Source organism: Euleptes europaea, chromosome 3, assembly GCF_029931775.1.
Source record: "Euleptes europaea isolate rEulEur1 chromosome 3, rEulEur1.hap1, whole genome shotgun sequence".
Classification (NCBI taxonomy): Eukaryota; Metazoa; Chordata; class Lepidosauria; order Squamata; family Sphaerodactylidae; genus Euleptes; species Euleptes europaea.
Genome location: NC_079314.1, coordinates 29,790,216 through 29,803,343, shown reverse-complemented (window position 1 = coordinate 29,803,343; position 13,128 = coordinate 29,790,216). Strand labels below are relative to the sequence as shown.

The 13,128-nt window shown below is 46.8% G+C and overlaps 1 protein-coding gene across 1 annotated transcript in view; it reads right to left on the bottom strand.

Moving 5' to 3' along the window:
• Positions 1-13,128, bottom strand: part of CSMD2 (CUB and Sushi multiple domains 2) — a 690,555-nt gene that overhangs the window by 224,538 nt on the left and 452,889 nt on the right. The window contains exon 14 of the mRNA XM_056846155.1: positions 2,791-3,117. Within this exon, the coding sequence (XP_056702133.1) occupies positions 2,791-3,117 (327 nt within the window). The remainder of the gene's footprint in view (positions 1-2,790; positions 3,118-13,128) is intronic.

Genomic DNA, 13,128 nt, shown 5'->3' with positions numbered 1-13,128 from the left:
AGCTGGACAATACCTATTTGGTTAAAAAACTAACCAGTCAGTGGAGATCCTGTTATTTTTCACATATCACAGACTACAGGCATACCTTGTTTTATTGTGCTCTGCAGATATTGCACTTTCAAGCCAGTCTATTGGCGCCATTTTTCCAACAGCATGTGCTCACTTTGTGTCTCTGTGTCACATTTTGGTAATTCTCACAATATTTCAAACTTTTTCATTATTATTACAGAACATTTTAGACATAATGCTTAGGGTTGCCAGGTCCCTCTTTGCCACTGGCAGGAGGTTTTGGGGGCGGATCTTGAGGAGGACGGGGTTTGGAGAGGGGAGGGACTTCAATGCCGTAGAGTCCCATTGCCAAAGCAGCCATTTTCTCCAGGTGAAGTGAACTCGATTGGCTGGAGATCAGTTGTAATAGCAGGAGATATCCAGCTAGTACCTCGTGGTTGGCAACCCTAATAATGCTATTGCACACTTAGACTACAGTATAGTGTAAACATAACTTTTATATGCACCGGGAAACCAAAAAAAGTCATGTGACTCACTTTATTGCGATATCTGCTTTATTGCAGTGGTCTGGAACTTAACCCGCAATATCTCCAAGGTATGTTTGTATTGTGCTTCTGTTAATGCATTCCCAAAGCAGCTTTTTTTGGTCAAATTTACAACTGCATTGCTGACTAATGCCCAGGTTGCAATTAGATATAACCCCTCAATCCATTTTGTGGCCCAGAATAAACCCTGCTCTCCCAACCCAGTGAACAAATTCCACATCCATACTCTTGTACACCGGGCTTTAAGCCAGCGGCAAAAAAAACCCCCACAGGTTAGCCAGTTTTGATGAACCTGTCCCCTAATCCAGCACGGCAAATTATTTTTAATAATAGCTGGTTTGTAGTCGCCAACCAGAAATACCATTAATTTTGCAGACCTGTGTTAACCACTGTTACAACAAAGGTCGTTCATCACTCCTGCCAAGCCAATGTAATCGTGTTCCTTAGAAAATTACAGGAGAGAGGGTGAGAACAAACTGCTGAAGGTAGTCGCCATTTGCGCACACTACAGAAGGCTCAGATTTAGAAGGATCCCCCAAAAAATCTTCACTCATTTTGTTCCAAGTCATTAAGTCGAGAATTCTTTCTTTTTCCACAATAAACTATCCCAAGGGTGAATCCCCAGGGGCTCAGCATGTGTACAGTCCACAGCATGTTAGTTCAAACCAGAATATTGGCAGGCACTTAATGGGGACGCAGTAGATGTTTTGGGTTTTGGTATATTCATGGATACAGAGAAACATCCCAAGCAACAGGTTTCCAAATAGTTACGCGTTGGTCTTCCAACACCCCAAAAAGGGCACAGAAAAAAAAGCATCATTGTACCAGCAATATTGTACCAGATGTTCAGCATTAAGCCAATTGAACTGAATATGTAGAATGTGTAATTGTCCGTCACTTTGTGAAACAGCCGGGCACAGTGTAGAGAAACAAGCTGTTCCACATTTTAATGCCGGTGGTGGTGGCAACAGGGGTGGGGGGTGGGGAGGATGAGCAAAAGCATCCAGGCTTCTGTACCAGTATGCCATTCAAAAGTTTGAATGAACAAATATATACATTTTTGTGAAGAGCATTTTGTATCAGAAGGGTGTCGTTTCTAGGGAAAGGTCAGCTCCCACACCTAGGGTTGCCAGATCCCTCTTCATCATCAGTGGCAGGTTTCTTGGGTGGAGCCTAAGGATGGCAGGGTTTGGGCAGGGGAGGGACTTCAATGCCATAGAGTCCAGTTGCCAAAGTGGCCATTTTCTCCAGGGGAACTGATCTCTATCGGCAGGAGATCAGTTGTAATAGCAGGAGATCGCCAGCTAGTACCTGGAGGTTGGCAACCCTAGCTGGAGCCAAGGACATGGGAGAAAGTGGTGGGCATGCCTGTCATCCCCTTCTGGAGCCAGGGAGTCACCAACTGGGGGAAAGACAAACCCCTGAAGCAGGGAAGTGCTGCTGGGGCTCAGCTTGCTCCTACTGTACAAACTTTTTCTTGCCTACACACTTGCAGGTAGATGTTGCGAGGTTTTTTTTGGGGGGTACGCAGGTCAAAACAGGGTAATTCCAGAATTCAACAATGACACATTACCTGACCTGAAGTATTCAAAAACTGTGGTCAAAACAGAGCATTTCATTATTAGGATTGCCACCCTCTAGTTGGTGGCTGGAGATCTCCTGCTATTACAAGTGATCTCCAGCCAATAGAAAATCAGTTCCACTGGAGAAAATGGCAGCTTTGCAATTGGACTCTATGGCTAGGGTTGCCAGGTCCCTCTTCGCCACTGGCGGGAGGTTTTTAGGGTTGAGCCTGAGGAGGGTGGGGTTTGGGGAGGGGAGGGACTTCAATGCCATAGGGTCCAATTGCCAAAATGGCCATTTTCTCCAGGTGAACTGATCTCAATCGACTGGAGATCAGTTGTAATAGCAGGAGATCTCCAGCTAGTAGCTGGAGGTTGGCAACCCTATCTTCGGCTTTGAAGTCTCTCTCCTCCCCCAACCCCGCCCTCCTCAGACTCCACCCCCAAAACCTCCAGGTATTTTCCAACAGAGCTGGCACCCATATTCACGATCAATCCGTGCAACGGGTAACAACCCAGAGGTCTGGGGCTTTCCCCCAGTCAGTGCAAGGAGCCTTCCTTTGGCTTTGTGAGTCTTTTCCATCAAGGAAATATTTCTTATGCTGGGGGGAAGTGCCGCCATTTGCATAATGCATCCACGGGATCTCACCCAATAAATGTTTCTGCCCACTTACTGGTAAATGTGATATTGAAACCTCGCTTCTCTGTAGAATGGTCAGTCTGGAATTCCAGCCTGGCGACGTGGCCACTGCTGGTCAGAGAAGAAGGCAGCTGGCCTCCCGAGAACGTCCCCAGGACAGGCGACTCTGCGGTCCCGCCGTCTTTAACCGCTAAGAAGTCAAACTGAGGCTCCACGTCGAAATCGTTAAACGCCAAGTGGATCCGGCTTTCGGGCTTGGCGATGATCAGCCAGATGCAATGCAAGCTGCTGCCGTATTCCTCGGGATAATTCGGCGACAGAACAATTCCAGAGGGGGTGGTGAAGTTGAAGAAGCAGGAAACTGCAAGGAGAAGGGGCGGGGGGAAAGGGAATGTCAGTGGAAGGGCATTTGGATCCATCTGTGTTTCCTATTGGTTGACATATTTTTAAAAAATCCTAGGCTGAGAGAAATTCATACAAATACATGACCTCTCCGCTTCACAAAGGCGAAGTAAAGACAGAGAAAATGGACATCTGGTCACTGTTTGAAGCCTATCAATATTCTAGAAGTAAAAAAATTTAAAGTTAACATGCTCACACATTTGTCATTTGTGGCCAGAGGTCTGAAGCAACATATCTGGGTTATGTGTGAGAGGTTCAGTTGAATTCCCATCCTTTCACAGCATACACAAACACACACACACACACACACGCAACAGGCTTTCCCGGGGTGGATTTTGGCATGGCAAAAAGAAAAAACCTTCTATGCAAGTTTGTCTACATGGAAGATTTGCCTCCAGATAAGCAGATATGGGAGTTTTAGTGAACGACAAAAGAACAAATTCTTTTTAAAGAAAAAAATTCTGCAGTTGTGCCCCAAAGGACGTTCCACATTATTATACGTGGTCGGTTGGACTAGTAAAAAAAAAGACCATGGCCAACTATCTTCTGCAGGGATATTTGCAAAGGTCCTTTCAATTATTTTTTACACTTGTCAGGTATTACGGCACGCTTGGCTCTGGTTGAACCCAATTTGTTACGCTTTTCCAGGAAGTGGGATGGAAGAGGAGGTTTCCAAGTATGCAGAGGGAGAACTTACATATGCTGGAAATACCCACACACAATTACACTTTGGGAAAATTCACCATGGAAACAACATTGTATAAATGAACCCCCAACCCCAGACTGGTGGTAGGGGGTGCGTTCAAACCAGGATAGCTACTTATGAGGGACCCTCACACTAGAATCACTATTTATGAGGGACCCTCAAACTCACTGGCCATTTATTCATGGAAGGTATTGCATTGGATTTACCACTCTTTAGATGCACTTTTCCCCCATCCATATTCTCAAAACTCAACAGTGCAGAGTTTTGAGAATTCAGATGGGGGAAATGTGCATCTATAGAGTGACAAATCCAATGCAAAACCTTTCATGAATAAATGGCCACTGTCACTTCAGATAATATACTACAACAAGGTCTGCCATCTTGCCCATTTCAGCAGTGGCTTTGATGCCAAGGTAAGAAAGGAAGGCAAACACACACACACACACACACACACACACACACACACACACACACCGGAAATTGCTTGGCAGAAAAGGTTGGTCATCCATTCTGTGGGCTCTCATATTGCCATGATGGAGAAGATGACTCCGTTAAATTGTAAATTGTGACCTTTTAATGTGTTTTTATACTTGTTGTTTGATTTATATTATTTTATCGTGTTTTCATTATTGTTTTATTTATATCATAAGAGGCCTTGAGTTTCGCAAGGGAGAAAGGTGTCTAATAAATGTTTCAAATAAATAAATAAAATGGATAAGCCACTCAGTAGCCTTCCTGAAAGCTGGCGGGGGGGGGGGGGGATACTGGGCCAAGTACTGCCATAAAACCATAATCCTATTAGCTGAGGGGGGAACGTAGCCTCTCAAGAGTTTATGCTGATCACTGGTGATATCCAGTTGCTTTGCTACACACTTTAGCCAGGTGAAGCAGGCCCCCCACACTTCAGTCATTCTGCAAACTGTAAAACAAAGTTGTTCAGAAGGCCATGTTTACAAACAAAATATAATGGAATGTATAACGGAATGGCGCTTTTATAAAGGGAGCAGGATAACAGTCCTGTCTACATTTTATTGTATGTATTATATTGCAGTTATAGCATGAATTCTACCTTTGTAATTTCACTACTTGCATTGTTTATGGCAGTGGTCCCCAAATAGGGTTGCCCACCTCCAGGTACTGTGGGATGTGTAAGATTATATTTACATCCAACAGTACTAGCTGGAGATCTCCTGCTATTACAACTGATCTCCAGCCGATAGAGATCCGTTCACCTGGGGAAAATGGCCGCTTTGGCCATTGGACTCTATGGCACGTAAGTCCCTCCCCTCCCCAAACCCTGCCCTCCTCAGGCTCCGTCCCCCAAACCTCCCACCTGTGGCGAAGAGGGACCTGGCAACCCTATCACCACCAACATCTTTCCTGGTGCCTGGCAAGTGTTTTTAGAAAGTGGGTGGGGCCCGGTGAGGCTACTGGCCATTGGAGATTTGATTGACTAAGCAGGTTTTTTAAAATGCAGTTTTGGCCGCAGCTGCCTCCACAGTACAAGGATTTTCCGGTTTGACTGAAAGTAAGCTGCAGCAGTAGGGTTGCCAGGTCCCTCTTTGCCACCAGCGGGAGGTTTTTGGGGTGGAGCCTGCAGAGGGCAGGGTTTGGGGAGGGACTTCAATGCCATAGAGTCCAATGGCTAAAGCGGCCATTTTCTCCAGGGGAACTCATCTCTGTCGGCTGGAGATCAGTTGTAATAGTGGAAGATCGCCAGCTAATATCTGGAGGTTGGCAACCCTAAGCAGCAGCCATGTTGTGGCTGCATCTGCCTCCTGTGGCAGCCGTTTTGTGGTGGCGGCCACCACGCTGTGTCCAAATTCCAAAAGTGCCCACAGGCTCAAAAAGGTTGGGAACTCCTGGTTTATGACATATCATGTATGATGCTTGTGTGCGTGTACATTTTTTGTGATCCCAGTCCTATTCTATTGTTTGTTGGATGCCTCAGACTATTTGACTGCATAGCAAACCTTGAGTCTCAGTGACCAAGGTCAGCCACAAATGGCAGCTTCATGGGGGGTGGGGTGGGGTAATTTAATGCTAGTTTTTCAGCTCAGCTGACGTTTCGCCATTAGGGTTGCCAGGTCCCTCTTCGCCACCAGTGAGAGGTTTTTGGGGCAGAGCCTAAGGAGGGCGGGATCTGGGGAGAGGAGGGACTTTTTCCAAAATGCCAAAGCAGCCACTTTCTCCAGGTGAACTAATCTCTATCAGCTGGAGATCAGTTATAATAGCAGGAGATTTTATGCTGTTACCTGGAGGTTGGCAACCCGATTCACCATAGTGGAGCCCACTTCCTTACTGTTCCAGAAACATAGGTGTGTTAGTCTATTTGGCTGGGGCCAACCACGAGACTCTTTCAGAGGTAGGGCCAACGCACACATTTTGGCAGAGCCGCATGGCTCTCAACTCTAGGAAAGTGACTTTCACCACGGCACAGTAAGGGCATGGCTTGTGTCTCAGCCTGGCCTCCACAGGAAGGTCTGGTCCTGAGGCTGTTGCTAACAAGGGCTGAATTTGGAACCGACTGAGTTTTCGTTCAACGGCGATCAACGGTAGGGTTGCCAGTGGTAGCACTGCCGGTAGAGAGCCAGCGTGGTGTAGTGGTTAAGAGTGGTGGTTTGGAGCAATGGAGTCTGATCTGGAGAACCGGGTTTGATTCCCCACTCCTCCACATGAGCAGCGGAGGCTCATCTGGTGAACTGGATTTGTTTCCCCACTCCTCCGCACGAAGCCAGCGGGGTGACCTTGGGCAAGTCATGCTCTCTCAGCCACACCTACCTCACAGGGTGTCTGTTGTGGGGTGGGGAAGGGAAAGTGATTGTAAGCCGGTTTGATTCTGCCTTAAGTGGTAGGGAAAGTTGGAATATAAAAACCAACTCTTCTTCTTCTTCTCGCCAGCTCTGGGTTGGGAAATACCTGGAGATTTTTGGGGTAGAGCCTGAGGAGGGTGGGGAGGGACTTCAATGCCATAGAGTCCAATTGCCAAAGCGGCCAGTTTCTCCAGGTGAACTGATCTCTATCGGCTGGAGATCAGTTTTAATAGCTGGAGATTTCCACCTAGTACCTGGAGGTGGGCAACCCTAATCAAAGGTCACCTGGTCTCTGCTGAGTTAAGTACTGGGTTGCCAGATGCCATATGACCAAGAAAAAGCAAGAAAAGCGAGGCTAGCTCCTGATGGAAGGGGGAAAAAAACTGGACCAAGCAGATTCAAAGAGGGAGAGAATACGTCTTGAAGCCGCTAAGGCGCTCCATTTCTCCCATATTTTCTAAATTAGCAAGTAGTACCCACAAGACCCTCCCCTGGGCCACATTCACAGCTCCTCTGCGGAAGCCACTGCAGGCACAGCACACTTCCATTATAATACAAAGGCAGTAAGCCGTAGATTACAATTCTCTCTCACGCACACATATACACAGTGGGTCCACTACTACCACTAATAATAAAAAAAAATCAATACGGAAATAATTGCAAAGGAACAAATGTATACAATGCTTATGTTAAATTTACAGTCTAAAGAGTCAAATACAGAAATCACAAGTAGTACTAAATGGCATAATAATGCAGCAAAATTACCACCATTCCCCCAACCCTCAAATAACAACTATGGAACACATCAAGCAGCAAAGAGGAGATCAGAAAATCCAAAGAGACCAGAAATCTACCCGGTACAATCAAGAAGCCATTTTGGAGAGACAAGCAGAGAGTCTGCTTTGAACAACTCTTCTTTTTTCTTTTTTTGGCACATAAGCAAAAAAATTCTTCTCAACAAAGCAGCAGCAAACAACCCATTCCTAATGGGAAATAGAATGGGACTGGGACAGATTGAACTGTTGCCCCTTTACATGCTAATGGAGGAAACATTATCTGGAACAACTCTACATGGTACTTGATACCATTAACGCCTCCAGATGGCTAAGTTCTCCATCCCAACCCTCTCCACATACATACATACCCCACCATCCGTATAGATCATTCAGCATAGGTCTCAAATTTGGAAAATACTGATATTCACATACGAGTAGTGACCATCCCCTTTTGTAAGGGCCAACTCGCACGTTACAACATCCATGTGGTGGACATAGGGCCACCATGTGGATTTGGAGGCTAGATATGTGCCTGGAGTTCCATGTTGGGAACCCACATGAACACACGAAGCCGCCTTATTCTGAATCAGACCCTTGGTCTATCGAAGTCAGTATTGTCTACTCAGACAGGCAGCGGCTCTCCAGGGTCTCAGGCAGAGGTCTTGCACATCACCTACTTGCCTAGCCCCCTTTAACTGGAGATGCCGGGGATTGAACCTGGGACCTTCTGCATGCCAAGCAGATGCTCTACCACTGAGCCATGGGCCCTCATGGCACACAAGAAGAGGGGGCTTCAGTCTCTCCCTCCCGTGCCTTTTTCCCAAGTAGAAATGGCCCTGGGTTGTCACTGTTTGCACCATCAGAGAAACGTACAGGTAGCCATCAGTACGAGCAAGTTTCCTCAAAAGGGAAACAGTGCTGGGGCTGCTTCTGGTTGGGAAAATGACATGGGAGAGGGGGAGCTGTTGTACCCACACACTGTGGTACAACTCCCAATCAGGGCTGTATGTGCCTGGAAACTGAGTTCGGGGGACCCCCAGAACACATTCGCACAAAGTCCACTTGGGGTACACGTAGGGTTGCTGGGTTCCTCTTCACCACCGGCGGGAGGTGTGGGGGCAGGGTTTGGGGAGGGGAGGGACTTCAATGCCATAGAGTCCAATTGCCAAAGCGGCCAATTTCTCCAGGGGAACTGACCTCTATCGGCTGGAGATCAGTTGTAATAGCAGGAGATCTCCAGCTAGTACCTGGAAGTTGGCAACCCTACGTACACGTGGACTTCATAACAAGTGAATCAGCTCTAGCCGTTCAAAAGTTCAGCAATGAATGCTGACAGTCACGGAATGCTATCATGATCATTTACTGGATTGGGTCCAAGTGGTGGGGAAAGGCATATGTCTGTTTTCAGCCATCTGCAGAAATCATCTGGGGTTGTAAGCATTCACACTGCGAATTCAGCGCACGCTATCGATGTGACATAGCAAAGATGGGACGCCAAGTCTATTTCAAGCAGAGGGGCACGCTCAACCGGCGCAGACCAGTCTCCACTCACGCATAGGCACCGTAAACATACTAAGGAGTAACCGTTCCCCACCCCACCCTGGGTCAGTGGCTCGAGCTAATTAGGTGCAAAGCCAGATGGTGGGAAAGAAGAGGCAATTAGGCAAAATATTTAAAGCACAACAGTGAATTCAGAGCCTCCTTTTGGCTTGTCTGGAGGGAGCCTTTGCCTTATTTTAGCTGACAGGGTCCATTTGCTTTCAACAGCAAAGATGCTACCTAATTGGTATCCTGCCTCCTGTTTATCGAACGCACCCCAGACACAAAGGTCTGCAGACACACTCCCGGCCTCCCCCTACCCAATTTGACTTCCGCGTTTCACCTCCCGCCTCCACGTCCTCCCCACATTCACCTCCCCCCTGACATGTGTGCCCCTTTCTTGGTAATTGATGGTCAGAAGGAATCACTCAGCTGATTGTTTTGTCAACAGTCTGTGCAGAAGTTTTAAGTATTATTATTATGCATGACGTTGTTTGTCTGCCCACCCCAAATTGTCATCATGTCCTCCTTTCCTTCTCTAAGCCCCAATGGCCTTGGATTCAGAGAGGGCAGAAATGGCTGGATGCAGCTTTAAACCATTTACAGAAGCTGAGAGCAGAGAGAATGAGGAAGGCTCTTTTTTATTTTTTTGAGCTGGAAAAAAATACTGTGGCAATGGAATAGGTCTTTGGTGAGAGTGGAAAAAGTAAAACACACACACACACACACACACATTCTGGCTGGACACCCCCAAATTAACCAAGAAGCAGATATCACAAGTTCTAAATATGAAGATGCTGAGCATGGTCCCTCTTACAAAAAGGTAAAGGAAGTCCCCTGTGAAAGCACCGGGTCATTCTTGACCCATGCGGTGACGTCACATCCCGACGTTTACTAGGCAGACTTTGTTTATGAGGTTGTTTGCCGTTGCCTTCCCCAGTCATCTTCCCTTTACCCCCAGCAAGCTGGGTACTTATTTTACCGACCTTGGAAGGATGGAAGGCTGAGTCAACCTTGAGCCATCTACCTGAACCCGACTTCCGTCAGAATCGAACTCAGGTCGTGAGCAGAACTTTTGACTGCAGTATTGCAGCTTACCACTCTGCGCCTACAGGGCTCTCATACAAGGGGGCATCAAAATGCTTAGGGTAAAGTTCCACAGTGCCTGGGAACTTGAAACTTGGTATGCATGCAGGCAAGGACAACCAGGTTATTAAAAATAAAGCTGGAACAATTATCTCTCTCTTACCACACAGAACTTTAAATGTACAACTAGAAGATTGAACAGCTGTAAAACCCATTGATGCAGGTAACATGAATGAATGATTTTATTATTACGGCGATAGCCAGATAAACTACAAACCTTATCAGTTAAAATCAATTACAATTGATGCAAGTAACATAGATACATGCCCATTTAGTGTACCTTCCCATCTGCATCATTAGACACTGAACTGCCACCCTACCTTTTAGAGTTATGTCCATCTCAGAATATTCCATATTGGCCTACCCATTCCAGAGATTTGTGGATCAATGCAGTATTAAGGAAGATAGACTTCAATTTTTCAAATGCGACGTTCCAACAACATTCCATGCAAACAATGAAAAAGAGGATTAGGAATGGTATGCACACCTATCAGCAAGCATACTTGTCCTCTCCACCAATGCCCAGGCCTCCAAGAAGAAGAAGAGTTGGTTTTTATACCCTGCTTTTCTCTACTTTAAGGAGTCTCAAAGCGGCTTACAATTGCATTCCCTTCCTCTCCCCAGAACAGGCGCCTTGTGAGGTAGGTGGAGGAGCGGGGAATCAAGCCCGGTTCTCCACATTAGAGTCCACTGCTCTTAACCACTACACCACACTGGCTTTCAAAGTAACAGGTCAAGTGCTACTTTTGTCTTTAGGCATAAGTTGAAGGCATGGCACAACCCTCTTTTATAGAAGAGAGTGATAAAAGCACCTCCATGTGTAGATATTTGCCCCCAAAGCAATCATAGAGACAACAATACAAGGTGAAGCTTGATCGCTTTTCTTTCCCCAGCAGAAGACAGAAACAGAGCACTGATCTCCTGTTTATTCAAAACACTCCTGAAGTCACAGATCTGGCAGTGAATTTCAGCCATGCTTGTCTCTGTGGTTCCTTGCCACGTGCATCTTTCTGCTCTTCCCCCTCTCAGGCTTCTTACAGATCCTTACCTATGGCCTTCCCCTCTTTCCTCTGGACCATCAACTCTTCTCCCTGTAAGGTCTTCCTGCTTTCCCTGCCTCCCTCTATGGTGACAGCAGCTCCATCAATGGCAGCTAGAGCCCCTGTAGTCTGCCCTTCCCCCTATGACATGAGGGACATTCAGACATTCAATGCCAAAGGTTGCACTACCAACAGAACATCTCTCGGGTCATACAAAATAGATGCATCTCCAGACACACAAAAAGAACCAATGGTTGAAGATACGAAGAACTCAATTCATGAGACTCTGACTGACCACCAAAGACTTTAGGCAGGACCTCAGTGCCCCTCAGCGCAAAGCTGAGGTGCTTCACAAAGGTCAGCGAGGATCAGCATATAGATAGGAGCTCAGAAGTCAGGGGAACTGTCTCCATCTCAAAGAAAATCCACAATGTAGCTTTGGTGCAGTGTGCTTTAGTAATGATTTTGTGGCGCCGTCTCTGTCCAGGCCAGTAAATGAGGGCCCAGTACTTCAAGATGAAAAGTGGTACTTCAAGATGAAAGGTGATGAGATAGATGCCTTGAAGATAGGGTTGGCAAACTTCCAAGTGGTGGCTGGAGATCTCCTGTTATTTCCAGGTGACCGAGATCAGTTCACCAGGAGCAAATGGCCACTTTGGAAGGTGGATACTATTGCATTATATCCCATTGGAGCCCCCCTCTAAATCCTCCCCCCATCTAAATCCTACCTTCCCCAGGCTCCACCCCCAAAATCTCGTTATTTCCCAACCCAAGAGCTGGCAACTTGGCTTGAAGATGATATGTATATCCTAAAAGCCACCTCTCCGTATGGATTTCTTTGGCTGTGAGAAGACGATACTAGAATTTGTCTGTTCTCCATTCCCTTCAGTTCTGCATGACAAATGTTCCCAAGCATGGATCCTAAGAAGCACAGAGGTGCGCTGGAGGAAGGGAACTTGCCCACCTCTCCCTTCTCAGTGCAAAATTCTTTGCCCCCTCCCCCAAATCAGGCTATTTTGTGTCAGTGGAACTAAACAAAGAGCGTGGCCCAATTGGGAATCTACTCCAAGAAGTTGGCAAAAATCACCTTCTCCCTCTTTCTGCAAATGGCAAACTGTTCTGTCAGAGCAGATGCTGCCACGCCGGTGGAACCGCATCATAAGAATCCAATCTCTGGTTTCCAAGTATGCAGGGAGCACACTTACGCATCTCCCCACTTGCCCTCTACACGGACACTCATCTGCTTTCGTCCTAGAAATGGGCCCTGTGCAATTTCTCGCACCTTCTCTGCGGCAGGTGGCTTATTGTTCAGGCAAGCAGTACATGTAACTCAGTTTAAGAGGATTTGGTATAAGCTGCAGGGGGTTAATCTACACATTGCTCTTGAAGTTTGCTCTTGAAGTCCAAGGTAGAATCCACAATACCTTTTAAAAAATCTTTCCAGCACTCAGCAGATATGCCAGCATCTACTTTTCAACAACCAGATTTGATATTTGGAAGGAACAACAAGTGAAGCCAGGCCCTTTTTAGACTCTCCCCCCCAAAAAAATTTTTCACACTGGGGTGGATCCAACCATCCTCCAGCGAGCCTTCCTCCAGCCTAGGGAGACTTCCTCCAACTTAAGTGGTCCTTTCTGGCTGAGACCCAGCGTGGTGTAGTGGTTAAGAGCGGTGGTTTGGAGCGATGGACTCTGATCTGGAGAACCGGGTTTGATTCCCCACTTTTCCACATGAGTGGTGGAGGTTAATCTGGTGAACTGGGTTTGTTTCCCCACTTCTACACAAGAAGCCAGCTGGGTGACCTTGGGCAAGTTACAGTTCCATTAAGAGCTCTCTCAGCCCCACCTACTTCACAGGGTTTCTGTTGAGGGTAGGGGAAGGGATGGTGATCGTAAGCCGATTTGAGCCTCCCTTAAGTGGTAGAGAAAGTCAGCATATAATAACCAACTC